Source organism: Sebastes fasciatus, chromosome 13 (assembly GCF_043250625.1).
Source record: "Sebastes fasciatus isolate fSebFas1 chromosome 13, fSebFas1.pri, whole genome shotgun sequence".
NCBI classification, from domain to species: Eukaryota; Metazoa; Chordata; class Actinopteri; order Perciformes; family Sebastidae; genus Sebastes; species Sebastes fasciatus.
Window position 1 is genome coordinate 33,416,156 of NC_133807.1, and position 12,044 is coordinate 33,428,199.

Consider the following 12,044-nt stretch of genomic DNA (forward strand, 5'->3'; position numbering starts at 1 on the left):
ACATAAATACTCCAAATGTTTAGAATTTATTTTATTTTATTGAACATAATACAGTCAGACAGACAGTCGCCTTGTATCTGGTGTTACAACATATTGAATAATATTTATTATACATTTCACTTGTTGTCATATTGAACTAAACACACTGACTGGTGTTTCACATGTTTGACTAAATGTTTCATTATGGAAGTGCTTATAGTGTAAATATAATCTGTACTTCGAGTGTTGAATGCTTAAAAACTAAATCACAGTTGCATCTGTTTTGTGCAAAAATATATATATTAATAGGTAATAATGCATAGATTATAGAGGTATTAAAGTCCATCGCTCCATATCAAGTTCATTCACTTCTAAAATTCACCACCAGTACAAAAGTTTAATATTTGAGGTCATAAACAAATAAAATTAAAATCAACAGAAATAAATCAGAGATTTTAAAGTAGAAACATTAGAACAAAGACTGATTATTAATCTGTATATTTGATCGTTTTCAGGCTAAAATCAGTTCAGATTAATTTCTTAAATAGATTTAGATAATTATTAACTTGTATTCTTTAATTATAACCATGTTGATAAATTCTCCAATTTAAACTATATTTTAAATAAATAATTACATTTATCGATTAATAATTTCCTTAATTTGTCTTTAAATGATGAATTAATAATTTAATTTTACAGTAGAAAGGATTTTTTTAAATAAATTGTATATATTTACTTATGTGTCAGCCAAACATATTCCACCTCACAATTAATTGTTAAATTAATCAACTTATTTTTGTTAAAGATTTAACTTTAAATCTAAACAACCATCCACAAAATGGAAATTGTAAATATTAAAAGGGAAAATCAATATTTTTAATTTTTTTTAATTTTACTCAATTAAAAAAAACGTTTAGAATAATTTTACTTTTTAAATCTTAATCATAAATTCATGATTTCAATACAGAATAAGAAAATAGTTAATTAATGATCTTTTAATTTATTTATTTTACTTAATACATTACTGATTAATTATTTTTAATAGCTTTTTTTAACAATCGTCATTTTATTAACTGATAACTTCATTAACGAACGAAGTTTAAAGATTATTTCACCTGTTTCCACTTTAACTTATTTCTGCAACGATTAAACAAAAGTAGAAAATTAATCAATAACTATTTTTGATAAGTGATTTAAGTAATTTTACAAGAGAACAGACAAATATTCTGTAGTTCCAGCTTCTCAAATGTGAAGATTAGATGGTGGGAAATTATATATTTTTTTTGTATTTTTTTTCTAACATTTTATAAACAAAATAATTTATTGATTAATTAAGAAAATAATCTGCAGATTAAATAATCGTTAGTTGCAGCCCCAACCAAAGATATAACAAGAGGTGTTCTGGTAAAACACACTGTAAGTTACAGATCATTATACCTGTATATATATATAAATACATAACTTCTATATTCTTTTGAACATCATGTTTTTGTGCAGCAGAAGAAAGAAAAGAGATGATTTTTTTTTAGGATTTTCTGTTATTTTAAAGACAAAACGATGAGTCGATTAATCAAGAAAGTTTTTAAATCATAATTTTGTTGATATAAGTTTGTGATATCTCGAAGATTATTTTGCTTGTTTTAAAGATAAATGGATCTCAGTGAGAGGAGAAGGCAGCGGCGCGGTGATACTGGCTCTGTACTGGTGCATTGATTAATGAATTCATGAATTAATTCATTAATGAATGAATGAATGAATGAATGAATTATGTCCCCATTAGACTTCCTATGAGAGCACACAGAGAGAGAAGAGGACCGGCAGGATGGACAGCAGCAGAGGGACGGAGAAGGAAACCCGATGAGCGGTTCCAGATATCGTCCCGTTGCCCGAGAAGGTGACGAAGCCCGGCAGGCCGTTGGAGATGCGGCCGTTGATCCAGGACTGGTACTCGGACACCCGGGCGTAGACTCCTGGGAAGTTGGGCTCAGCGCAGCCTCGTCCAAAACTCACCACTCCACCCAGGACCCAAATGGAGCCCATTTTACTCACCAACGGGCCGCCGGAGTCGCCCTGAACAGGTCAGAACACCAGCAAACTATAAGTACATCAACAAGTATTGCACTGAAGTACAATTATGAGCTACTAGTACTTTACTTGAGTTTTACTCCACTACATCTATTCGATAACTTTAGTTACTTTACAGATTCAGATTAATAAAACAAAATAGAATCGACTATTAAATGATGAAGTATTATTATCAGTTAAGATAAAACTTTATTGATCCCCCCCCAGGAGGAATTGACAAACTACCACCAGTATATAAAGTCATTAAAATCAGCTCCACCTTTACCAGCTGCAACATTAATCAAAGTGATGAACACATGATGAACCCTCTGAGGCCCACAATAAACCCGTTTTAGTCTCTTTTAGGGGGGAACAGGGGGTCTTTAGGGGGAGATAGCAGGTCAACAGTAGATGTCACATAGAAGTGGTGTACATCATCTGAAAGCTGGGAACCTGGAAATTAATTTGTGTGTTAAGTTCTTCTACTCATAAATCAGAAATAAACATGAATTAATTAATTGAAAAGTTCTTGCAGCAATGTTTGGGTTGATACCATTTGTTACACAGATTTGGTGCTAAATTTAACCGTTTTTTTACCACTGGAGAATTGATAAAAATGATCAATAATCCCTCCAAATGCCACATTAAGACACCAAGACCTTGAGGAACACCAGAGAAAAAGCCATGCTGTGATTTGGGATCAAAAGCTTTTGACATTTTGGAGATTTCTGCAAGAATTGCATGTTTTCGTCGATTGGATGGCGAGCACTTCTGTTGTGTAAACTGCTCAGAAACCCCCTTATTGATCAATCCAGCTAGGAAAGCCATCCATCCTCTGAATGCTCTAGGTCTCTAGTTTGATCCATCCATCCTCTGAATGCTCTAGGTCTCTAGTTTGATCCATCCATCCTCTGAATGCTGTAGGTCTCTAGTCTGATCCATCCATCCTCTGAATGCTGTAGGTCTCTAGTCTGATCCATCCATCCTCTGAATGCTCTAGGTCTCTAGTCTGATCCATCCATCCTCTGAATGCTCTAGGTCTCTAGTTTGATCCATCCATCCTCTGAATGCTGTAGGTCTCTAGTCTGATCCATCCATCCTCTGAATGCTCTAGGTCTCTAGTTTGATCCATCCATCCTCTGAATGCTCTAGGTCTCTAGTCTGATCCATCCATCCTCTGAATGCTCTAGGTCTCTAGTTTGATCCATCCATCCTCTGAATGCTCTAGGTCTCTAGTCTGATCCATCCATCCTCTGAATGCTCTAGGTCTCTAGTCTGATCCATCCATCCTCTGAATGCTCTAGGTCTCTAGTTTGATCCATCCATCCTCTGAATGCTCTAGGTCTCTAGTTTGATCCATCCATCCTCTGAATGCTCTAGGTCTCTAGTTTGATCCATCCATCCTCTGAATGCTCTAGGTCTCTAGTCTGATCCATCCATCCTCTGAATGCTCTAGGTCTCTAGTCTGATCCATCCATCCTCTGAATGCTCTAGGTCTCTAGTTTGATCCATCCATCCTCTGAATGCTCTAGGTCTCTAGTCTGATCCATCCATCCTCTGAATGCTCTAGGTCTCTAGTCTGATCCATCCATCCTCTGAATGCTCTAGGTCTCTAGTTTGTGGCTGTAAAGTTTCATGAGGCTGTGATTATCCTAGAGGTCACCACAGGTCATTTTATACAGTGAGGTCAATGAAATGTCTCCTATGGGGACTAACATCATCACACATGAATACAGTTGGGCTCATTGGCTCCACAAGAGTCTCAGCTTTACAGTGATACCCAATTGATGTAATTCAAGACTGTTTAGGGACCCCAGTATGCAGAAATATTCAAACACACCATTTTAGAATAGGAGACAATAACACATTTATGCTGCATGTGATTATCATAAAGTGGGCATGTCTGTGAAGGGGAGACTCGTGGGTCCCCATAGAACCCATTTACATTCACATAATCTGGAGGTCAGAGGTCAAGGGAGGGTTTTGCAGACAGACTCACCTGGCAGGAGTCCTTCCCTCCCTCCTCCAGACCGGCACAGACCATGTTGCTTGTGATCGAAGTGTAGGCTTCACTACACCGATTGTTGGTCACGATGGGGACGCTCACCTCCTGCAGCGTCTGTGGGAACGGGAGAGGAACTGAAGAAGAAAAGGTACATTAAATCTGGTTGACATGTTCCTTCATCACCTTGAACACACCGTCCTAAATACTCACTAGAACACCACATGTGGATTAATCCGCCGCTGAAAATAGTCCCCAACAAAGTCACTATTTCCTCCTAAAATCTACGGTGAGCAGCTGTTTTAGGAGATTACTGATGAAACTATGTATTAGTGTTTATTTACGTCTTCAGAAGGAACCAATGGGCTCGGAGCTGAGAGACAAAATATCAGTAAAAATTAAAGCTGGCAAGCAGCGATGGACGAGCCCCTGCATATTTACGCACGTCGGGGGGTAATGGCGGGACGCCGGTCATCGCGGCCAGGCACAATGAAACAGGAACTCTGCTGAGTGAAAAGATGCCTCCCTCTACTGTCTACGATAACTGGTTCTTGATAGGGGCGGGGATAACCTTCACCATTGAAACAGCAACTCTCTGCTGAGTACAATGACCCCTCCCACGAGACGCTACGACAGACGGTTCATGAGTTATGGAAGGGGGCGGGGCTAGTGTGAAGGGGGCGGGGCTATGAATCTATATTGGCATGTAAATGACCTCAGGCCTGGACCGCCATCATGGCTGAGACATTTTGGAGCAGATTTTACAAAGTATGTTGAAGTTACAACAACTTCCTGTTTTATGGCAAAAGGTGCTTTTTTCGCCGAAACGCCACGTCACCAGCGTTGCATGAAAACGCAAAAGTTTGATAACTTTTGATCGCAAAGGTTTTTAGATGGTCCTGACTAGGGATGCACCGATAGCAGTATCGGGTATCGGGTCCGATACTGTGCTCATGTACTCGTACTCGCAAAACGGCTCCGATACCACTTTACAGCAGCGTGACGTTAACCTCTCGTCACCATCTTTCGGGTCTTATCGAAAGAGCTCACGCTCCACCTCCCCGACGGTGCGGGTTAGACGGGTCGGTGGTGCGCCTGACCCCGCGGGGCCGGGATCCTGCCTCAGCCGGCGTGCGCCGGCCCTCACTTCATTGCTCCACGGGGTTTTGCACCCTCTGACTCGCGCGTGCGTTAGATCCCTTTGGTCCATGTTTCAAGACGGGTCGGGTGGGTTGCAGACATTGCCGCAGACCCCTGGCACCTTTTACGTGGGCCGAGCCACGCGGTTAGGGCGCACTAAGGACAGTCCGCCCCGGTGACACTTTGTCCACGGCCCGGGAAGCACCTTCGCCCCGAGCCTTTCCAAGTCGACCTAGAGCCGGTGGCGGTGCACCGCCTCGTATGCGGGACTCCCCAGCCTGCCGTGTGTCGCTCACACCCTCCAGCTGGCTGTTAACGAGGGTCTTTAGACACAGAGAAGTACTCGTATCGGTACTCGGTAAACCTTCAGTTTCAGCAGTCCCTGGTCTTGTCTTTTAAACTTTATTATATGAAATGTGGTGTCATCCTTGTTAACTTTGGCCTGGGCCGGCCCAGAGTCATTATATAGGTGTGTTAGGTGTCTTTAAAGGTCCCTTTCACCGGGATAATGACGTGATGTTGAAGCAGGACGGCGAGGAGTCGACTCTAATTAGAAAGACAGGAGGAGGAGCGATGCACGATGACTCTGACAGGACGTCCTTCACTTTATTCAATCAGTGATGTCACCGCAGGTTTACGAGCCGATGGAAAACACCCGTTGTGACATCACTGAAGAGCAACAGGTTTGAAAGAGTGCTACATTTAGGCTGCTTGCTGCAGGTAACGTTGCGTTCTTCTTCATCAGAGAGAGTCACAGTCTTGTGATGCAACAATAACAAATACAATCATCCCTTATTAATACGTTTAATAATGAACTTTCACCATCACTTCGGATGGTTCCCCACCCGGTGACCCAGCAGGTCGTCCCAGCATTGAACACGCTGCCGTCCGCCGCCAGACACACCGGTCTGATGTGGTTGGTGAATTCGACCGGCGAGGACAGACGCAGCAGGGCGACGTCGTTGTTGTTGGGCGTGTTGTCGTAGTCGGGATGTCTGATGACCTCGGCCACCGACCTGGACACCTCGTCAAAGTTAAACAGCTGCTGGTTTTCCCGACCCAGATAGACGGTGAGACCCGATGTACTGGAGCTGAGAAACACGGGACAAAACGTGTTTAAATACACGGAGGAAGTACTCAGATACTTTACTGTAGTACTAATACCACACTGTCAAAGTATACCTACCAATACCACACTGTCAAAATACTCTGTTACAGTAAAAGTACTCTGTTACAGTAAAAGTACTAATACCACACTGTTAAAATACTCTGTTACAGTAAAAGTACTCTGTTACAGTAAAAGTACTAATACCACACTGTTAAAGTACTCTGTTACAGTAAAAGTACTAATACCACACTGTTAAAATACTCTGTTACAGTAAAAGTACTAATACCACACTGTTAAAATACTCTGTTACAGTAAAAGTCAAAGTAAAGTAAAAGAACTAAAACTTCAAATCTTTGAATCTTAATTTGTGAAGTAACTAAAGCTTCTGATAAATGTAGTGGAGTAGAAGTAGAAAGTGGCCTGAGAAGAAAATCCTCAAGTAAAGTACATGTAGCTCAAACATGTCCTGACGTACAGGACTTCAGTGGAACAAGCTGTACACTGCAGGTATTTCACTGTGACATGTAGAAGAACGTGATAAATGGTTTTAATGTGTTTTTCCTGTCACACCCTCATTACATTCTCTCTTTGTTGTTGTACAAACCGCCTCTGTTTAGACCGCTGTAATAGTAATGAGTCATGAGTTTAGAGCGCTGAGTCATGAGTCAGGGTCAGAGCTCACCTGGAGAAGCAGTGAGCAGCACTCAGCACCCACTGGTTGGTGATCAGGGAGCCTCCACAGAAATGTCCGAAGCGGTTGTGCAGACTGGCCTGCCAAGGCCACGACCCCGCGGGGGCGTCCTCGCCTCCCACGATCCGGGAGTTGAGCGGCGCTGTGCCACAAACTGCAGCGAGACAGTCAGAGTTCAGGTGACCGCACCATCTAACTGCTCTCATTTAGAGGTTTCACACAATAATCTGACATTTTGTGATTCACAATTTTTCACTTTCTTGTCAGGAGGCAATTAGCTTAGCTTAGCATAAAGACTGGAAGCAGGGGGAAACTGCTAGCCTGGCTCGGTCCAAAGTTAAAAAAATGCAACTACCCACTAACTTGTTTGTTTATATGGAGTCATAGGAGTGCCATCAAAAATAATAAATCTTTAATATATATATATCAATTTAAAAATGTGGATATATTTAAAGACAAATAATTTTAATAATTTAATAATATTTTTATTAATTTCACATTTATTTGTTAATTTATTTATGTATATATTTAGAAATATATTTTTACATAATATTTTTTGTTATAGATAAATTGCTGTCATTTTTTCTGTATATTTTAAAATTTTTAAAGATGTATTTATTTTAATATAATGCATTTATTTATTTTTATCCTTTTATTTTTCCTTATTGCTATTTCCACATCTTTATTTACTTATTTATACTTTATTTATTTCTCTTTATATTTCCACATTTCTTTACTTACTTATTTATTCTTTTATTTATTTCTCTTTATATTTACACATTTATTTTCTTATTCTTAAATGTAAAAAGTGCTATAAAAAAAACACAAATAAATATATCAATTAAAAAAATGTGGATATATTTAAAGACAAATAACAAAATATAAAATAATAATTATAAGCAATTTTATTTATTTTCACATTTATTTGTTAATTTATTTATCTATATACGGTATATACTTATATATTTTTAAATAATATTTTTGTTGTGTATATAAATTACTCTTCCACATTTTTATTTAATTATTTATACTTTATATATTTCTCTTTATGTTTCCACATTTTTTTAAATTACATATTTATTATTATTATTATTTATTTATTTACAGATTACATTTTTTTTTATGGCACTAATAGTTTTAATCCATATGCAAACAGAAATGTAAAAATAGCAAAAGTGTGTCTGAAAGCTGCTGTAGTCTATTATAGATTATAATTATATCGTTTTGATTTGTTTATTATATATACAATATGTATATAGACTCTTCAAACCTGGACTGGATTCATGTTGAGAGTTCAGAGGCTGTTATGAACTCCTTGAAAACCTTTAAATTAAATAATTAAACCAAAGTATGAGAACATAACTCACCATCTAACTGTGCATTGCTTCCTGTGTGAGAGACAAAGAATAATACATTAGTTGTTCACAGGAAGTTATTTCAGTCTGCCTGTTTGTTTAACAGTTGTATCGTTACTGTTAAAAAAAAGGTTTCTACCAGCATATTTACATTTGTGAGCGTGTTCGAGAAACAGACCCGACCAGTTGGCCTGTTGAGGTCATCGTGTTGCTGGGTGAGGTCGGTATTTGTGGCATTTAGACCAAACAAAAGAACAACACGCACAGTATTCATATTGATGAATAAATCATTTTTGAGATGAGTTAATGAGGTCAACTTTATTAGAAGAACTGTGTCGTCATGAGAGTGATGAAGAAGCAGTTTTTACTCCACTACATTCATTTGACAGCTTTAGTTCACTCCCCAGATTAAGATATTACATTAAAATAACATTTGAGAAGCTTATAAAATACAACACATTGTTAAAGACAGTTTTTTACTTTGTTTATTGTTCGTTTTGTCGCTTTTTTGTCAAATGAATTGTACTCAAAATACAAGGAGGAGAGAGAGAGTCTAGCTATAATTATATATAAAGAATTATTTTAGGTGCTGATTATTTGCACAATATTATCATTTGTGTATCATTAACATGATATCAATATTTCATTTTTAAATATGACAGTTATCGTCGATATATCGAGACACCCTCAATTCAGATCCTTTCCTTGATTAAAAGTAGGAATACCGCGATATAAACGTACTCCAGCATTGAAAATGTCACTAAAGTAAATTTACCTATAGAATCAAAAGTACTTGTACGTTCAAAGTTCAAGTATATTTGTAACATACTCATAGACATATCTCTACATTGTGCAGTGAAATACTTTGTAGTACCCTACGGTGGCCTACTGTGCTCAACATAAATAACAATACATAAGTATTGATAACAAAATAATAATAATATCAAAAATATTGGTGCAATATTAAAGGGATGCAGGGAAAAAAATAATAAATAAATGATTCGATAAATAAATAGATATGTCATTAAATGTAGCCATTAATTAATCGATCAAATGTGACATAAATTGATATTTATGTTTTAATTTGCTTTGTTATTTATTTATCTTTGTATTAATTCACTTATTTATTTACTTTTATTCATTTATTTATTTGTATTAATTTAGAAATTTATTTATTTTGCATTTACTTTTATTTATTTATTATTTAGCCATCTCATGCGCACAATGAGGCAGAAATGCATAAAGAAATGTAAAAAGAAATATATGCTGTAAGTTTGGGGAAATAAATAAGGGGTGAAATGCAAAGGGACAATTGTGCAGAAATAAAGAAATCGATAAATACATAAATACATAAATAAATACACACACTTAAAGATAAATATAAGATAAATAAAAAATCAATGTATAAATTAATAAATTAATACAAATAGATGCATAAATAAATAAAAGAGCAAATTAAAACAGAAATATCAATTTATGTTACATTTTTCACAATTAATTAATGTCTACATTTATTTTTAATATTTTGCTACATTTTTACATGACATATTTATTTATTCATCGAGTCATTTATTTTTTATTTATTTATTTATTTGGCAGGTTCCGTCCTCCATACATCAGAGGTATAGTCTGTTTTGGCGTATTTATAACAGTGTGCATCATGTTGTATAAGCTGATCATTTTGTGTAAAAATCTTAATTTGTAAAGTAACTGAAATAGAAATACTCAAACAAAATAACTTTTAATTTTTATTTAACTACAATACATGAGTAAATGTAGTCACTTTCCACAACTTCTCAGTAGGTGTCTCCTTTCACTTAATTACTGACCATTAAAATGTTTAACTATGAAGATTTTAGTTTAGTTTTTTGTTGGTTTACTTACTCTTTTTAAAACGTATTCATTCATTCATTTCTGATTTGTATAGTCACCTTGTTCTGTTGTAATTATTATTGACAGAAACAGAAGAGACAGATTGATTTGTTAACCAAATGAGAAGTGAAACCACCTCTAAAATCGGTCAGGTGGAACAGATGGACTCTCAGTGTGAACAGTCAACAAAGCGTCAAACTGGCTGTTCTGGATTTTCATGTTGAGTGAAGCATCTCCTCTCTATCAGATCCTGTCTATTACCTCTTATATTTTACATTTCAGACTGATGAGATGAATGTTTTACTTCATGTCTGATGTTAAAATGTGAAGCAGTTTGTTCCTCAGCTCTGTAATATCACCAGCGGGTTTAACAGACAGGAAAACCTCCAAAGAGTATAAATATAAAGTGTCTGAAAAGTGGGTAATTACACAGAAATAAAACAGTTAATTCTATTTTTCCTTCCATTATAAATACAGATATACATCATCTAATACACATGTAATGAGACAGTATTTAACGGCACTCACCTGTAGCTGTTAAAACCAGGAGAACGACACTGTAAACTAACCGCTTCACCTCCATGATGTCAATCTTATGATATCCTGTAATCAGTGCAGTTTGACTAGGCTGGAGCAGGAAGATGTGACTGTAATCAGCCCTCCTGTCAGGTGCATTGTGCTGCTGTCACACCTCACACAGCCCTTCCATACACGCCCTTCTTCTTCTACCACAGCATGCCAGCAGGGCCTTTTCACGCCTTTATGGGGCCGTTGAATTGTTGCTGAAGAACCTGCGTTGAACCCGGCTTAATTATAAACCACATACATTGTAAAAGGCAAGGCAAGGCAGCTTTATTTGTATATCACATTTCAGCAACAGGACGATTCAAAGTGCTTTAAACAAACATTCAAGAGCAAAGTCCAAAAGAACATTAAGCAATAAAACAGTCATAAAAACATAAAAACGTTAAAGATTAGAAAATAAAAAGAAGCTAAAAAACAAAAGCTAGAATAGAAGCTAAAATAGAGTATAACACACAAGAGTTTAAAGTTATAGTGCAGTATCAGATAATTATTTGGTTTAATAAAAGGCAGCAGCAAACAGGAAAGTTTTAAGCTTCAGAAAAGTAATAAATGAGGGGTGAAATGCAAAGGGAAAATTTTGCATAAATAAAAACATAATTGCACACATTTAAAAAATAAAGCTAAAATAAATAAATAATGAATGCAAAAATAAATAAATAAACATTTAGTATAATTAAAAATAAATGTATCCATTAATTAATGGATAAAATGTGACATAAATTGATATTTCTGTTTTAATTTGCTTCTTTATTTATTTATCTTTGTATTAATTCCTTTATGGATTTACTCATTTGATTAATTTTCCCTTTTATTTATTTATGTATTTATTTGTATTAATTAATTAATTTATTTTTTATTTTATTTATTTATTTATCTTTGATTTATTTATTTTTGCATTCATTTTTTATTTATTTTATATTTATTTTTGTGACATGAATTGATATTTATTATAAATTAATAAACAAAAATAAATACATTCATAAATTAATAAAAGAGAAAATTAAACGGAGGAGTAAATAAATAAGCTAATAAACTGGGGAGCACACAGCTGAGCTCATAAACAGAATAATCTAACCTTTATCATCCTGCTTCATTTCCTTTTTGTTAAAGACCTAACAGCCGGTGTTATCAAGGTGATCTCAAGTTTATTAAATTATCCTTTAAAAAAAAAAATAGATCTGAAATAAGGGAATATGTTAATATTTCTGCAAAATAAGTATGCAAACAAAAAGGTATGGCCCATTGTCT

At 35.8% G+C, this 12,044-nt stretch overlaps 1 protein-coding gene across 2 annotated transcripts; it reads right to left on the minus strand.

Annotated features, from left to right (window-relative positions):
- Positions 1 to 25: 25 nt before the first annotated feature.
- Positions 26 to 11,090, minus strand: LOC141781348 (serine protease 27-like). 2 transcript variants are annotated; one of them, XM_074657040.1, is made up of 6 exons: positions 10,740 to 11,090; positions 8,352 to 8,372; positions 6,976 to 7,138; positions 6,008 to 6,276; positions 4,043 to 4,182; positions 26 to 2,049 (listed from the first exon to the last, which is right to left on the minus strand). In XM_074657040.1, exons 1-6 carry the CDS (start codon positions 10,792 to 10,794, stop codon positions 1,765 to 1,767), a joined length of 933 nt encoding a protein of 310 aa, XP_074513141.1. In that variant the 5' UTR covers positions 10,795 to 11,090; the 3' UTR covers positions 26 to 1,764. The 2 variants fall into 2 exon arrangements, with proteins under 2 accessions (XP_074513141.1, XP_074513142.1); XM_074657041.1 differs by lacking the exon at positions 8,352 to 8,372 and having other exon boundaries at positions 10,707 to 11,090.
- Positions 11,091 to 12,044: the final 954 nt, after the last annotated feature.

Bases quoted from the DNA above. Each gene is read 5' to 3' on its own strand.
- LOC141781348 (XM_074657040.1), bottom strand. From the start codon at position 10,794: ATGGAGGTGAAGCGGTTAGTTTACAGTGTCGTTCTCCTGGTTTTAACA. The intron at 8,373-10,739 runs GTGAGTGCCGTT...TCTCTCACACAG, and splicing joins CCTGGTTTTAACAGCTACAG to GAAGCAATGCACAGTTAGAT. The intron at 6,277-6,975 runs GTGAGCTCTGAC...CGTGTTTCTCAG, and splicing joins GCTGCTCACTGCTTCTCCAG to CTCCAGTACATCGGGTCTCA.